The sequence below is a fragment of the Myotis brandtii genome, unplaced genomic scaffold (genome assembly GCF_000412655.1).
Source record: "Myotis brandtii unplaced genomic scaffold, ASM41265v1 scaffold1612, whole genome shotgun sequence".
Lineage (NCBI taxonomy): Eukaryota > Metazoa > Chordata > Mammalia > Chiroptera > Vespertilionidae > Myotis > Myotis brandtii.
This window is the reverse complement of record NW_005355890.1, coordinates 1869666-1886728: the sequence shown is the minus strand read 5'-3', so window position 1 is coordinate 1886728 and position 17063 is coordinate 1869666. Positions and strand designations below refer to the sequence as shown.

Sequence of the window (17063 nt, the reverse complement as noted above, 5' to 3'; positions counted from 1 at the left end):
TTCTCCACACAATTTTCGTCATGCAGCATGCCATCTATTTTCTGACTTCTTGTATGAAAATGTTTAAAAAACAGGGACATTGAAAGGCCAAGACAATAAACAGCTTACACTCACTAGATCAGTGATGGCGAACCTATGACACTCGTGTCAGAGGTGACACTCGAACTCATTTTTTTGATTGATTTTTCTTTGTTAAATGGCATTTAAATATATAAAATAAATATCAAAAATATAAGTCTTTGTTTTACTATGGTTGCAAATATCAAAAAATTTCTATATGTGACACGGCACCAGAGTTAAGTTAGGGTTTTTCAAAATGCTGACACGCCAAACTCAAAAGGTTCGCCATCACTGACCTAGATCCAACAATTGCTAATTGGCCAAACTTATTTTAGCTCCCGCTTACATACACATATTTTTGACTGATTCAGATGAAAGTTCTAGACATCATGTTATAACACCCCTAAATTGTTTCTCATGCATCTCCTAAAAATATACTCTTCTACATACCATAATAATCATTATCACACGTAAGAAAATAAAAATTAGTTTTAAAAATCAATGTTATCTCATAATTCAGATTGTATTCCAAATTTCCCTTTTTGTCCCCAAAATGTTTCTAGCTGATTTTTTGTTTGACTAAGGATTGGCTGAAAGTTAAGACTTTTGTTTGTTTGTTTGTATGCCTCTTTGGTTTCTTTTGATTGAGAAGAGTCCCCCCCCCCTGCATATTTTTTTTTTTTTTTGACACTGACTTCTTTAAGAGACTAAGTTGGTTGTCTTGTAAACTGTCCCACATTCTGGATTTGTCTGAATGTTTCCTTGTGATATCATTTATTAGTAACTTGCTCCTCTGCTCCTATATTTCTTATAAAATGGAAGTTAAATCTAAAATCTTAGTTAGATTTAGGTTCCCCATCTTTGGCAAAAATATTTTATGGGTGATGTGAGTTTCATATTTTGTCCCATCAGGAGATGAGACAGTCAAGCTGTCTCATTTTTAGAGAGGCTACATTGATTGTTTGGTTAATGTGGTGACTGCTAGATCTTTTGTTGTTTTTTATTTTGCCAGGTTTTTTTTCTTTCTTTTTAAATTTTTTTTTATTGTTTTATTGCTTAAAGTATTACAAAGGGTATTACATATGTGTCCTTCCCCGCCCCCCCCCGCCCCCCCGCCATTGACAATCCCCTGGCCTCCCCTACCCCCCAGTGTCTTATGTCCATTGGTTATGCTTATATGCATGCATACAAGTCCTTCGGTTGATCTCTTACCCCCCTCCCTCCTGCCCCCAACCCTCCCCTCTTTTGTTGTTAGAACCATCTTTCCCTTTGCAGTTAGTGAGCAATCTGTGGTAATTCTTTGGCATGTTATATTTATTTTACACATTTGTGTTGTTTATTCTCTGTGTCCTATTGGGATTAGAACCTGGCTTATATCTGACTTGATAGCCCATATCTCACCCTTATCTCGGCATCTGTTTCTCTCGCTTAGGAGTATGCTTATATATGTCTGTTGTTCTGTTAGTTTGTGAGCTTATCAGAGGCAGCAACTTTCTCTTAACCCACCTTTATATCCCTATTAGTGCTGTAGGTTCACATAGTGGATATTTGTCCCATAGGGAAGGAAGCATCAGAAACCCCTCATCCCCCAAGAAACCTAAACTATAGAGGTTCTAGCCATAGACCAGTGATGGCGAACCTATGACACGCGTGTCAGAGGTGACACGCGAACTTATTTTTTTGGTTGATTTTTCTTTGTTAAATGGCATTTAAATATATAAAATATCAAAAATATAAATCTTTGTTTTACTATGGTTGCAAATATCAAAAAATTTCTATATGTGACACGGCACCAGAGTTAAGCTAGGGTTTTTCAAAATGCTGACACGCCGAGCTCAAAAGGTTCGCCATCACTGCCATAGACTCTTAGAGTTGGCAGCGATCTTCACGGGCAGTGTGCAGTGAACTTCCACCTTGTGATGGGCCCCAAGCCCCCTTTAGACCTAGGAAACATTCTGTTGAAGGTTCTTGAGCAAGTGTTTTGTTCCATCACTGTGAACCACAATGAATCACTGTTCTTCAGAGACCCGTGGACACTCCCTCAATGCCTCACCGTCCAAACGTGGGTTCTCAATGCCCCCACCTAAGAAGGCTCCTCTCAACACTCCTGGCACTCCAGTTCTTGAAGACTTCCCTCAGAACGACGATGAAAAGGAGCGTCTGCAGCGGAGGCGCTCCCGGGCCTTTGAGCTACAGTTCAGCATAGATTCGCCCCGTCTGCTGGCCTCTCCCTCCAGTCGGTGAGTGTGTTCTGGGCTGCCTCCTTGGGTGGCCCACCACCCTGACATGGGTGTGTGGGCCTGGCATCTCCACACTACCTCCTGCATTCTGGGTCTTGATTTTGAAAAGTTACAGCATTATGATCCTCACCAGAGTTTTTTTATTTTTGTTTTTCATTTAGGAGTATTGACTTTTCAGCTACAATTCCAAAGTTTACAAACACACAGATTACAGAGCATTATTCCACCTGTATCAAACTATCCACTGAAAACGTGAGTATCTGCTGGGGTTTATCAGCAAAGCTTCTGCAGCTTGAGCACCGGGGAAATCTAGCCTTGATTCTATAGAGAATGCATGATCAATAATAACTGTATTTCTATTCTCCAGCGACTCTTCTTAGTGTTGGTGCTTTCATATGGTTTTACTGTTTCTTATATACCTTTGGTGCACCTTCTGACAGGTTGCCTGTCACCTGTAGTATATCAGCATGGCTTAGGGGATAGTAGTCTGGGCTCTGGAGCAGATAGTAGAGTTGTGGAGCTAATTGTGAGTTTTAGAGCTCACTTGAATTGGAATCCTGTCTCTGCCACTTATAAGCTGTGTGGCCTTGGCAAGTCACTCAACCATTTTGCTGCAGGGTCCTCTGTAGAATGAGAATAGTGCCTGCTCATGGGGTCCCTTTGTGTGCAGTATTTAGAACAGGTCCTGCACACAATGAGCACTCGGGAGTCATGTGCTGTGACTCTCTAGGACTTGAGAATGAGGAGGGACACATATGTATTAGCTGTGTCCCAAGTGTTTGTGGCAATTGATATCTGTGGCGAGATGTGGGATATCCCTGTTTAAAAACTTAGCCACCTCTTAGGGTAGCATCATTTATGTGAACCTCTGCTATAAATAACAAATTTTTCTGCAATTTTCTCTTTCTAGAAAATCACTACCAAGAATGCTTTTGGCTTGCACTTGATTGATTTTATGTCAGAAATTCTTAAACAGAAAGACACCGAACTGACCAACTTTAAAGTAAGAAAGATATCTACCTTCTCTTGCATCTGAATTAATGATGAGTATTTCTGATAATTAGTATAGCACAATCATTAAATTCTACAAACACATGAGATTTTCCCTTGTTAAGACATATTTTTAACTACTTTACCTTCTTTTCCTAAACTGACGAAATGTAGAAAAGCTATCTTTCTGTTATGTTGTCTAATCTCTGTCAGTCTTAGAAATCTTTGTCACTTTTTTTCATAAGGACAAGTAAATATTTTATGAAGCTTGCTGTGTTTTGCCTGTTCAGCACACCCTTTTTATGTATCCCCACGAATACAGCTCTGCTTGTCTGATTAGGTGGCTGCGGGCACTCTGGATGCCAGCACCAAGATCTATGCTGTGCGTGTGGATGCTGTCCACGCTGACGTGTACAGAGTCCTTGGGGGGCTGGGCAAAGATGCACCATCTCCGGAAGAGGCAGAGAGCCATGATGCAGGTACGTGTGTGGGGGTCTGGATTTAAGGTAAGGGCTTCTTAAAGGGTGTGGCAGATTGTTATGTGAGTAATATACTGGAATGAAGTCACAAGAAATCAGTTATCTCATCTTGTGAAGACACGGACATTTTCCGATATGTCTGTGAGAACTGGAAATTGACTTGTCTTAGAAACTTAATTGAGTAGTTTGGTTTCTCCTTCAGCTGCAGATCAAATGTACCTGTTGCTGTGAGAGAATGGCATGTGTTTGTCACAGTCACTCTTTAGAGTTTTGAGGAACTTGAAGTTCAGTTGCACCCTCCAAAGCAGTCCTTGCAGTACACGGTCTTATTCCTTCTTTAGATGGAAGTGTGACTGAAACAGGAACTACTAAAAAGGCTCCAAAGCCCAAGAAGAAGCACTCGCACAAAACCATCGAGCAGAATATAAACAACCTCAATGTCTCCGAGGCAGATCGGAAGTGTGAGGTGAGGAGCCGTGTGCACAGTGTGGTCTCTGACTCATTTGAGACGTGGGTGCTGAGCCTGCTTTGCTGGTTTGTGCTTGTTTAGGTCTCAAGGGGGTAAAATATTCAACTGGTCTTTTCAGTGTCATCCTTTAGCCTTTCAGTAAGACTGATGGGCAAGTCCCTGCTTTCCCTCAGTGTTTCAGAATGACTGAGTAGAAAAAGATGGCAAATTACTGAGAAATCTGATTAAAACATTTCTTTTCTTTCTTAGTACATGCAGCAATGCTGGCATTAGTGAACATTTATTCTGTACTTGCTAGGCACGTTGTGCTGCCTTGAGCATGTGACTAGCATTAACTCATTTAATCCTTATAACATCCTTGCTACATTTTATGAAGAGGTGATTGAGGTGCAGGGCTGTTAAGTAACTTGCCCAAGATGGCACAGCTAGTCTGTAAGCTTGGATGGGAAGCTAAGTGGTCTGCTCCAGAGTTCTTGCTCTAAGTAGCCAATACAATTCGGCAAACTTAAGGAATCTTCTGCTTACAGGAATGGTGTTGGAGCTTCATTTATAATTATCACAGTTAATTTGAAGCAAACAAGTGTTGCCAGAATTTTTTTAAAATTTTGCTATTAAAAATACCTCTATGAACATTTTTGTACGTATCATCTTTGCACTCTTCTGGGAGTATATGTATAAGAAAATTCTGAGAGGGAATTTCCACTGCCCTCAAAAAAAGTTTGTACCAACTTACTCTCCCACCAACAATGGACTAGATTACTTCTTTGTTATCTCCATGACATTCATAAATGGTAATTAAGGTCACGAGACTGGACTTGATCACCAAGGGGATGTGTGCATGTGAAAGAAGGACTGAGCCCTGGGATGCCCCAATTTTAAGAGTTCAGTAATCTGAAGGGAAAACATCCAGTAGGTAGGAGGAAAGCCAGGAGAGTGGTATCCAAATGAGGGAGCATGGGAGTGTCAGGGAGGTGGGAATGATGAGCCATGTTAAATCTGGCAACCTGAAGCTTCTGGTGAGCTTGGAGGGGGCCCTGTGGAACTGAAGCTCAAGCCTCCAAGAAAGGGATGCTTCGTGGCTGTGCTGGTGGCCCTGAATTTGGAAGAAGGGCTCGTGGGCCAAGGATCCAAAGGGCATGCTCGTTGGTGCTGGTGTCTCTGAGGCACACAGTGAGGCTGGTTCTGTGAGTGAGAAAAAGTAGATTGAATGTAGCTACTGTTACAGGTAGGACCTCTCACATCTGGAATGAAGCACTGCTGGGTGACAGAAATAGGTGGCCTGCATAAAGAAGGAAGTCCCTTCTCCCTGTAGCCCTGCAATCTCTCTCTCTCTCTAGTGCCTCCTATTGGTGGATCCCAATAGCAAGCTGCTGGCAAAGCCAGAATGTGGCCACAGACCCGCATCAGAGACTGTAGCCCTGCAATCTCTCTCTCTCTCTAGTGCCTCCTATTGGTGGATCCCAATAGCAAGCTGCTGGCAAAGCCAGAATGTGGCCACAGACCCAGCATCAGAGAGAATAGAAGGTAGTTTTGGAGTTGAGAGGCAGTAGTAGCTTAATAACTGGCAGAGAAGTAGAGTGTCATGATCTCTACTTTCAAAAAAGTTCTGTTGTGGGCGGGGAGGGGGGAAGAGAAAGGCAATATGCAAAATGTTTCCCATTGGGGAATCTAGGTAAAAGTTAAGTGGAAGTTCATATTACTTTTTCAGCATTCTTGTAGGCTGAAATTTTTCATAATAAATGGGGGAAACAAATAGGAAGAAACAGATATAGGCTGTTGTTTTAAAGAGTAATGGATAGGCAAATGGAGGAGAAAGTAAGATCTGGAAGTTTTGTATTTTTTTTAAATGGGAGAATTAACAGCATGTTTGCTTGTTGATGGCAACAATCTAGTGGAGAAGGAATTACTGACAATGCAGAAAAGAACAGAGAAATGCTAGCAGGGCATCCTTGAACGTGTTGAGAAGGGAAGGGGATGGATAGCATTGATGGGCCTGGGCCGAGGAGCCCCACAGTGATGGGAGATGGGACATTCTCTTCTGGTTGAGTGTCCGTCTCCTACCCTAACCCCAATTGAAACAGGAAGCCAGATCATCAACTGACAGAGAGTGTGGAGGAAGAAAGTGTTAAGAGATTTGAGGAGAGAAAAAGGTAGGAAGGAAAGAGTCATCTGGGGGTGGTGGTAAGAAAATGGACTAGGGAAATATAGTTTGCTAGACAGACAATACTTAGGGTCCATTTGATGGATTTGAAGTGAGGTCAGTCAGAATGCTTTGTTTCTTCATCATGATTAGCTGTGTGGGTGCAAGCATGGAGTAGCAGAAAATTGTATTTAGCAAAGGATTGTGTTTAGCTGAGTGAATGTGACACAGAAAGAGACTGGAGTTAAGAGCATGTGCAGGGGATTGGTCACAGTCATTGCTTATGGAATTTTAGCTGGGAAGGTAGGTAGTGAGCGTAAAGTAATTTGATCAGTAGTTGTAGGGCCTGGTGGGATCAGACTTGTTGGAGACATCCCCTGTAGGCTATACAGGTGGGAGGTGGTTGTCATAGAGAGGCACTTAGAATTAAGGGAATGGAACCTGGCCGTCGTTGTAGCTTAGTGGTTGAGCGCCGATCTATGAACGAGGAGGTAACGGTTCGATTCTTGGTCATGGCACATGCCCAGGTTGCAGGCTCCATCCCCAGTGTGGGGTGTGCAGGAGGCAGCCGATCAATGCTTCTCTCTCATTATTGATGTTTCTGTCTCTCTCTATCTCTCTGTTCCTCTCTGAAATCAATAAAAATATATTTTTAAAAAGCATTAAAAATGGTGACTTAGGGAAAGAGACCAACAGAAGGTTTCTGTTCAGGTTTTAACAAATGTGTTTGTTGACATGTTATAAGCTTGTGATCACGTGCTATGTACTTGACTGGCATCTATTTATTTATCTGACTACATATAGCCTTTTTTTTGAACTGGTATCGGTTGGGATGGGCCTTTGCCTAATCAGTTAGAAAGCCCCATCCACTTTTTCTTGTTAAATTTTATTATATATCTTTTTTCAACATTTTTTTTTTTTTAAATCCTCACCTGAGGATTGGGATTTTTCCATTGATTTTTAGAGTGGAAGAGAGAGGGAAAGACGGAGAGAAACATTGATGTGAGAGAAACATCGATTGGTTGCCTCCTGCACATGCCCTGGAGCCTGCACCTGAGGTGCGTGCCCCTGACCGGAATTGAACCTGGGACCCTTCAGTCCTCAGGCCAACACTTCATCCACTGAACCAAACCGGCTAGGGCCCCATCCACTTTTGATTATGTGCAGAGACATTTCAGTCCAGTGTGTGCAGCCGTGATGAGCAGGCCCAGTGAATGGATTTGATATTTTCTTTGGCTCCTTTCCATAACCTTGGCTTCCCTGTGTTTGTGCTCAGATTGATCCCCTGTTTCAGAAGACTGCAGCCTCGTTTGATGAGTGCAGCACAGCAGGGGTGTTCCTCTCCACCCTCCACTGCCACGACTACAGAAGCGAGCTGCTTTTCCCTTCGGATGTCCAGACCCTCTCCAGTGCAGGGCCCCCTGAGATGCCAGATTTAGATTGGGTAGAAATGACAGATTTAAAAGGTAAGTCCACACAATGCCTTTCACCAAGCTGTCAGTCATTAGAGATGATTGTTATAACCCTGGGGCGTAGAAAGCGATGGTGCTCTCCAGAAGGTTCTTCTGGAGTGCCAAATTGGGCACCCTGTTGGGTGGAACTGTTCCTACTTTCTGAAGCATGGAGTTTGAAACAGTAGTAGCTAGTGCTCTCCTGTTCTCGGCCTGTGTGTGCCAGTCCCTCAGGTGCCCCATAGCAGCCAGTTCTCAAGTCACATATTGGAGCCAACAGCTAACCTGGAGTGTCAGAGTTTGGGCTTAGGAAACGGGCTTTGAGAGACTTGTCAAGCCAGAGGGGTCTCGTTCTTATTTGTTACCAATTGGGGGTGGGGGAGATCCTGCGAAGAAGAGGACATTGGGAACTGCTCACAGATGGCTCTGTGGTGGTCTGAGAACAGACCTGCCCTGTTGTCAGCCTCTTATGCTGGCTTGGCAAGGATTTTAACCCCCATCCCGTCCTCTCCCTTCACGCCCCACCAGTACTTTCTCCTCTTTCAGTCTTCTTTCAGATTTGTTAAGTAGAACAATTTTGTACTAACAATCTGTTTTCCAAGTTTATGTGCTCAGCTGGCGCTCTAATCCTGGGAGGCAGGTAATCTAGTTTGGGACTGAATTGACATGATCGGGGGTTGTGCACTGAGCACGCTCTAGGAGAGGGGTTTTCATTTCCCGACTATAGCGAAAGGCATGGGATCTGTTTCATAGTCACCTGTTATGTGCTTCAGGTTTCTACTCAAGGGTTTTACTTATTGTTGGAATGCTTGTGAGCAGCCTGCCTTCAGTGGGGGTGCCTGTGTATCTTCCCCTCCCAGAGAGCAGCCATTCTCTGTGCTCGGGGACCCAAGGTGACTGTGCCTCCCTCGACATCCTGCTGCTCTGATCCTTCAGGGAGTGGGGAGCGGGCTCTGCTCACCTCTAACCTTCTGTGCTCTCCCTGTCCTCGCCAGCACTCCTGGAGCAGTGTACGGAGGACCGCCAGATCTGCCCTTCCCTGGCCGGCTTCCAGTTCACAAAATGGGACAGCGAGACACATAATGAGGTGTGGACCTTTGGACTTTTCAGGGCTTTGGGCATTTCTCCAGCACCTTGTGGTTTCAGTGAGACAGTCTGAGATTAGTTCTGCCCAATAGGAAACTGTGGCATCATTTTTATTTAGCCACAAGTAGAGAAAACATTTCCTTTGGCACTTTTGTAGGGACTAAAACCTGGGAACATCGGGGGGAGCTAGGAGTGGGGTTGTGACATCCAGCCAGACCAGTGGACAGGTGGGTGAATTCTGGGACCAGCTTTGTGCTCCCCTTGCACAAGGCAGCCCTGCCACACCTGGGTGCACATTTCTATCAGATTTACTCTTGAACATGGTTATGCCTTGGCCATTGGTTTCTTGGGCTGCTGTCAAGCTCGAGGAATTTCCTGCTCTTTGAGATTGAGTCTCTTGGCACAGAGTTTCCTGAGAAATTGTCACGTGTAAAGCTTTCCTCTGTGTATTTTTAGCCTGGCCCCTTTAGCCTACTTACTACAACTTCCAAAACAAATGGTCTCCATGGACAACTCTTTTCTCTAAACATGTAGCTAATGATGTGGAGTCCTGTTTCACATTTTACCAAAGACAGTACAGCTCCATTCTGTACTGCACAATATAAACTTCCTCCACGCTTTTCTGTTATGAGAACATTGGCTCTGGGGACGGGGGGAGGCATATCCAGCCAGGCCATTCCTCCAGCAGTGACCGTGGTCACCAGAATGAGGAGAACTCTCTCTCTGTTCCTCCAGTCTGTATCAGCCCTGGTAGACAAGTTCAAGAAGAATGATCAGGTATTTGACATCAACGCTGAGATAGAGGACAGTGATGGCGAGGACGTCCTTGATGGGCCTCTGGAGGATGACTTCGATGCCAACGACGAACCGGACCACACCGCCTCTGGGGATCATGCAGAGTTCAGGAGCTGGAGGGACCCCTGCCATAGTCAAAGCTGCCAGTAAGGCTCTCGGGGCCGTGGAGAATGTTCCCATGGGAGTTTCCCCAGATTTCCTGCTGGGGCAGTCTCGTTCCATCTCTGTAGATAGCTGGGCTGCTGGGCCATGTTGTCCACACAGATGGAGCCACCCGACTCACAATGGAATCATACCTACCTTTGAATGTCAGCTCAGCTACTTATTGGTTATAAAACTGACATTGCAGTCTTGGCCAGGTGGCTCAGTTGGTTGTGCATCATCCCATACACCAAAAGGTTGCAGGTTCCATTCCCAGTCACGGCACATACCTGGGTTGCGGGTTTGATCCCTAGTCAGAGCAGGCAACTGATCGCTGTTTCTCTCTCTGTCCTTTACTCTCTCTAAAATCAGTAAACATATCCTCAGGTGAGGATTAAAAAAAACAACAAACCTGACATCGCAGGAGTTTGTAAGGATAGAACTAAAATAGGTAAAGTGCTAGGGGAAAGTAGCTGGAATATAGTAGCTACTTCAGTGGTGGCTATTGGTAGCACTTGCATTTGGTAGCATGGAGGGTGCCCCCTTTCTGCACACTGCAGCTGGTCCAGCTTTTGGCTAAATTGCTCCCTATTGTTATAGACGGAAACAGGCTGATGTGTTGCTTACAGAAAAAATGTGGTCCCTGCCTGAAGGATCAGGCAAAGTGGGGCTGGGCAGTGTTGGGTTACCAGGGACAAGCAGAGCAGAGAAAACTCAATAGGCAGATATCATTGAGCATATGGGGTGGGAAAAAGTAGTAAAATTGGTCTGTAGTCATTTATTTAGTAACCATCTAAGAAAATCAGAACTTTCTTGGCCTTTATTATATGTACTTAACAGATTAGTATTATTTAAACTTTGAATATAATTTGGAAGCAGGATCTCATAAAATCCTATAGTGCTGAGGGCCCCTAAAGGTCTTGAATGGGTCTATGTGTAGAGCAGGCCCTCTGATATCTCCTGTGCCTCCAAGAGCAGCTTTGCAACCCTGGATTGGGGACAACCGAGGTGGTTGAGTATGTGTAAAACCTTAGAAGTCATCCAGTATAATTTCCCACGGAGGCAAGAATCCCTTCAAGAGCATTGCTTTAATATTTCCAGGGTAAGAGACTGCTTTCTTGAGCTCATTTTGTCTGCCCATGTGGGAAATGATTATACTGATTAATGTCTTCAAGTTGGAGTGGACATCAAGGGGCTGAGCATTTGGTACCTTGAGACACAGCATCTGGCCCTTTAGCACCCTTCTTTCCTGATTTGTGCTGTTGACCTGTGATTTGATCCCTGTTCCCATCCTGTCTTCTAAGAAGTGAGAAATGGCAGGCAGCTTAGTGGGAGATTTTCAAATGTCAGAGAAGAGCTGTCACTCTTCCTGAACACTGAGGTGGCATCTGAGGAACTGATGATAGCAAAGTCACTTTCATTTGGTTATTTTGTTAGGAGCATAGATACTTGGTTTGAACAAGTATCTCCATTTCTCTCCCTAGCTCTATAGAGAGCAAACTCTTAGACTCCATCCTAGTGAATGCAGTAGGGGTGGGGTGGGGGCTTAGGTTCTAGTTAGGGTTTTGTTCATCTTGAAGTCCCATACCCTCACATGGTGCTGGCCTGTTTTGGGAGCTCAGTAAATGAACTGAATTGGACCTGACCCTGCCATGGAAGCTGTGAGGTGTGGGGTAAGAGGCATCACCTCTTTATTTTTTTAGGATATGTTTTTATTGATTGATTATTTACTTAATTTATTTTTTAGAGAGAGAGGAAGGGAGAGGGATAGAAAGATAGAAATATTAATGAGGGAAACATCATTGATCAGCTGCCTCCTGCATGCTCCTTACTGGGGATTGAGCCCGCAACCCATGCATGTGTCTTGACCAGGAATCAAACCTGTGACCTTTTGGTTCCTGGGTTGATGCTCAACCACTTAGCCACACTGGCTGGGCTGACATCACCTTTTAGGCTCTTTCTTTTCTGGAAGGGTTGAGACTTGATGATTATAGTGATATCTGATATTTATTGAGCTCCTCATTCTGACTTTGAGCCAGATACTATGCTAGGACCCTTACCTGCATTGTTTTATATAATCTATATAATATGTAAAATGTAATCACTTAAACCAAACCTCACAACAGTCCTATAATTAGCTTCTGTTTGCCCCATTTACATGTGGAAACAGGCTCAGAGAGGTTATGTAATCCTGGCTGCACGTAATGAGCTATGAATGACAGCCTCCACTCAGAGCACTTAGCTGGAAGTCTGTGAGGCCAGCCATGTGTTGCCATTTTCCCAGACCTCCCTGGGTGACCATCCTGTGCACCAGGTCTAAGAACTCCGCACCATACTGAAAGGTCTTCAGGGTGGGGTAGGGGCGATGCTGGATTAAATCCCCATGTGTGTAGCCTGCCCACGTTACCTGTACCTAGGTGGCATCACTGTCAGCTGTGCACAGGGTAAAAGGTGGTGTGTGTATGTTAACAAGGACACGGCTGAGAAAGTGCTCGGTGTTGAGGAGCAGGTCTGTGTGTTCCCTCTTCCTGGTCTCTCTGTGGTGCAGGCATAACTTTGTGAGGTGCTCGCTGTCTGAGGTCCAGGCCCAAACCACAGACTGCCCAATGCCTGCAAGAGTGAGGTGTGTGCTAGGAGCCAGATGGGAGGAGACCTTTAACCCGAAGATATTAGTGACTTAACTGGTGCTAAGCTGAAGGAAGGGGGGAACGGTATAGAAGAAATAGAATTCCTCTAGGACAGTGGTCGGCAAACTCATTAGTTAACAGAGCCAAATATCAACAGTGTAACGATTGAAATGTCAAGAGCCAAATTTTTTGAACTTAAACTATATAGGTAGGTACATTGTTATTAACTTAATTAGGGTACTCCTAAGGCTTAGGAAGAGCCACACTCAAGGGGCCAAAGAGCCGCATGTGGCTCTCGAGCCGCAGTTTGCCGACCACGGCTCTAGGGGATTAGAGATGTTCGATGGAGGGGCAAGCTTTGAAAATGACTGTGGTTAGGTTAGCTGTTGAGTGGGGATCAGTTGGCTGCCTCCACACAGCACTGTAAGAATTATTAAATGGCTAGAGTTCAAGCCTCCAGGTCCTCAGTCCAGCCCTGGCCCACAGACTCACTTTTTAAAAAAATACATTTTTATTAATTTCATAGAGGAAGGGAGAGGGGGAAAGATAGAGAGAGAGAGAAACATCAGTGATGACAGAATCATTGATCAGCTGCCTTCTGCATGCCCCCACTGGGGATCGAGCCCGTAATCCAGGCATGTGCCCTGACCGGGAATTGAACTGTGACCTCCTGGTTCATAGGTCGATGCTCAATGACTGAGCCACGCCCATACTTTATAGCTTTGCCTTTCAGTTCCTAATGATTCCCAGCATGACCGCCTAAGCTTTATCAGAAGAATAGTCATGAGAATTGCGTGGGGATGCTGCTGGAGCCATCTTTCTCCGTCTGGAGTTCACAGTGCATACAGTTACTTATAACATAGGCCAGGCATTTCGCAGGCTAGAAGTGTGCATTTTTTAGTACATTTTATTCTTTAAAATTAATATTTAATTACACAATAAATATATAAATACAGCCCTAACCAGTTTGGCTCAGTGGATAGAGCGTCAGCCTGCGGACTGAAGGGTCCCTGGTTCGATTCCAGTCAAGGGCACGTACCTTGGTTGCGGGCACATCCCCGGTGGGGGGTGTGCAGGAAGCGGCTGATCGGTGTTTCTCTCTCCTCGATGTTTCTAACTATCTCTCTCCCTTCCTCTCTGTAAAAAATGAATAAAATATATTTTTAAAAAACACACACATATATATATATAAATACAATTTCCTGGGTTTTAAAAAAAGATTCTGTAGATAAAGGCAAAGTCCCCTTTTAAAACGTTTTTAGCTTATTCCATAATGCTTGATGTAAAGGGTTTATACCTATCGCTCACAACAGGTAAAAAGCCTTCCGAAGTTTCCTTGTTAACCTTTCTTGTAGCGGGCAGTAGAGCACTCACTACTCACACACTTGCTGATGTCAGAGACCCTTCGGAGAAAGCTACCTCACACAGGCTAGTAATTCACAGAAAGGGTGAACAATCAAACCCAAGCTGCCATGCTGGACTGGCCAGTTAAACACTTCACACACAGCAAAGAATGAAGCTAGATGGTCTGAGACTTAGATTATAAAGGGGACCCCCCAGCATTTGCAGGACATAAATTACAATAACATCTTCACTTTTAGTAGGAACGACAATGGTTATTGGAGCCCTCCTTTATGGAAGGATGATGAGGAGAGGATGAGCGACTACCAGCTTGTGAAGCACTTTGGAATGTCCAAAGTACTTGTGTAGATTTGATCATGTTGTTATAAAATTAAGAGAAGCAAAACACTTTGATGAAGTAAAAACTAAGGGTTGTTGATGTGCAGTAATTATATTGGACTTAGAAATGTTGCTCATTTGTGGAAAAGTGGGTAGGTAGAGCCTTCATCTGCATCACATGCTGCTTTACATGTAAGTACACGGTTGTCTATGTCAACATGGACATGATTGTATGTGTAAAAACATTATTTGATGTGTGTTACAGGGAAGAAATGATTCCCCTTGGGGATGGAGACATTAGGACCATGTGCCCCCTTCTATCCATGAGACCGGGAGAATATTCCTATTTCAGTCCCCGCACCATGTCGATGTGGGCTGGACCGGAGCATTGGCGTTTCAAACCCCGACACAAACGTATGTACTTCCAGGTAGTACCTCTTAGGAAAAGAGATAGTGTAGGTGACCAGCGGTCAGCAGGTCGGCCGAGGAAGGGAAATGCCAGTTGCTGTTCTATTGAGCCTTTTAGTCAGCTGCAGATGCACATAGACAAGCCAGTCTCTCACTTGGACAGTCAGTTGGCCTGGCCTGGGATGAGGGATCAGTTAAGACTAAGGCCTCAGTGGGAAAAGTCAGGAGAGCTGGGCTCCTGACCTGGTACTGCCCTCTAGTATCCATGTGGCTTCAAACAATGGCTGCAGGTGGGAATGACCAGGCCCTGGGGCCCATGTGAGTTACTCACCATGCAGCCCTTGGCAGGATTCTGAAGGGGGTTATGCCAGCATTGTGTGTTTTTCATTCCCTCTTTGAAAAGGAGATATTAATTCACATACATTTTTGTGTTTGGTAGCAAAACCACAAATTATAAATTAAGGATGAAAATCAGACATATGATTTGCCATTCCCAGTGCTTTATGGTGCAGTTGGTAAGACTGCCAGTGTGTCCTGTGAGATGTGGACATACTGTAGGCCCCAGAAGTGAGCAGTGTTGCTATCTGTGTTCATTTCTGCAGAAGATGCTGCCTTGAAATCAGAGAACAGAAAGAAGAGCACAAAGAAAGACTTTGAAATAGACTTTGACGATGACATTGACTTTGATGTGTATTTTGGAAAAGCAAAGGTTTGTGCTGGATTTATTACTATTTGTGCTTTCTTAAATTACTCTTTGCATTCCTCTTTCCCTTTTAGATGTGATTTTTAAAAATTAATTATAAATTTAACTCTTAAACAGATGGCTTCATTGTCCCTCGATTCTTAGAGGAATTGATAAAAAGTCCCAAATTCAGTGGCAGAGAGGATAAAGTTTAGAATATGAATAATGTCTAGCAAAGTTGTTGGGGACTCTGGATGGCAGACTAGTGCTGCCTATGCCCAAGCTCCTTCTAAAAAAGAATAGGTGTTAACCATTTTTATTAAAGATGCCTAGAAAGCACTTTTTTTCTTTTTTTTTAATTAATAGGCTGCTACTATTCTGACCAAGTCTACTTTGGAGAACCAGAACTGGAGAGCCACCACCCTTCCTACAGACTTCCACTATGAGGCTGATCATCTGGCTCAGCTGCACCTCAAACCGGGCACCAGGGTAAGGCTGGTTCTTGTTTCCTCAAGGCTGCTGTTGAGCCTGTTTATAGCATCAGAGACGTCCAGTGGCTGGTATTGTTGACTGTCAGGCTGTGCCTTCAAGGAAAAGGCGCGAGAGCATGAGCAGGAATGTGTGTTAGCCAAGAGAAGTTACCTGAAGATCCAGGGTGGGTGAGGCAGAGCTGAAGGGAAAAGCTCATAGGGAGATGATGGACACTAACGTTTAGGAAATGGCTCTCCTGGTTGGAAGACTATACACAGGCCTGCATGTTGAAATGCTAGGGGGGATAAACAAAATCTTTTGTTGAGGTTTGTACACGATGTGAGTTGTTTCTGGATTCTCTCATGTTCTCATTGATGTTGTGGATTCACTAGCTGGATGCTTTCCCTAGCCCACGTGCCTCCCCACAAGCAAGGTGTAGACGGGAGCTGACTGTGACCCATTGGGTAATGGAGGTGCCAAGCATCTGACTGTGCAGTCGTTCAGGAGTTTGCTAGAACTGCACAAGTGGCCTGGGTTCCTTCTGTGACTGTCAGGATGAACATTCGAGACTATCTGGTGCTGTACCCTGGTTACTGTCCACTTCCTTTGCCTGTGGTTCTTCTGGCAATGCTAGGAGCAAGTGCATGTCCCTGTCTCCAGGGTGACCAGACTGGTTCATGCCAAGTTCGATTTGATCGGAGCCCTCTGCTCATTTGCATTCCTGGTTGTTTTGTTTAGTCTTTGGTATCAGATGTGTAGTAGTCAGTTTCTCTTCCTTTTTTTGCCTGTTCCTTGACAGGGTCTGTTTTTTTTTTTCTCTCTTTCTTTATTGTTGAAAATATTACATACATCCCCTTTTTTCCTCCATTGACCCCTTCTAGTCCGCCCCATCTCCCACCCCAGGCCTTCACTATCCTATTGTCTGTATCCATGAGTTATGTATATAAGTTCTTTGGTTGATCTCTTCCCACCCACCCACACACCCCCCAGTCTTCCAATTATGTCTCTGGATCAATTTTGTTCATCAGTTTATTTTGTTCGTTAGATTCCACATATGAATGAGATCATGTGATACTTGTCTTTCTCTGACTGGCTTACTTCGCTTCGCTTACTTCGCTTAATACTTTCCAGGTTTCTCCATGCTGTCTCAAAGGGTAAGAGATTCTTCTTTTTTTTAACTGTTACTTAGTATTCCATGGTATAAATGGACCAAAACTTTTTTATTCTCTCATCTACTGATGGGTACTAGGGCTGTTTCCAGATCTTAGCTATTGTAAATTGCACTGCTATGAACATAGGAGTGCATACATTCTTTCTGATTGTTTTTTTGGTTCTCTTAGGACC

At 44.2% G+C, this 17063-nt stretch overlaps 1 protein-coding gene across 1 annotated transcript in view; it reads left to right on the top strand.

Annotated features, from left to right (window-relative positions):
* The first annotated feature begins 2067 nt into the window (after positions 1 to 2067).
* NCAPH (non-SMC condensin I complex, subunit H) overlaps positions 2068 to 17063 on the top strand; it is a 35220-nt gene continuing 20224 nt past the window's right edge. The window contains exons 1-11 of the mRNA XM_005862237.2: positions 2068 to 2300; positions 2462 to 2552; positions 3211 to 3303; positions 3631 to 3769; positions 4111 to 4235; positions 7655 to 7844; positions 8825 to 8916; positions 9651 to 9856; positions 14424 to 14572; positions 15169 to 15275; positions 15615 to 15737. Coding sequence (XP_005862299.1) covers positions 2134 to 2300; positions 2462 to 2552; positions 3211 to 3303; positions 3631 to 3769; positions 4111 to 4235; positions 7655 to 7844; positions 8825 to 8916; positions 9651 to 9856; positions 14424 to 14572; positions 15169 to 15275; positions 15615 to 15737 — 1482 coding nt within the window. The 5' untranslated portion in view covers positions 2068 to 2133. The remainder of the gene's footprint in view (positions 2301 to 2461; positions 2553 to 3210; positions 3304 to 3630; positions 3770 to 4110; positions 4236 to 7654; positions 7845 to 8824; positions 8917 to 9650; positions 9857 to 14423; positions 14573 to 15168; positions 15276 to 15614; positions 15738 to 17063) is intronic.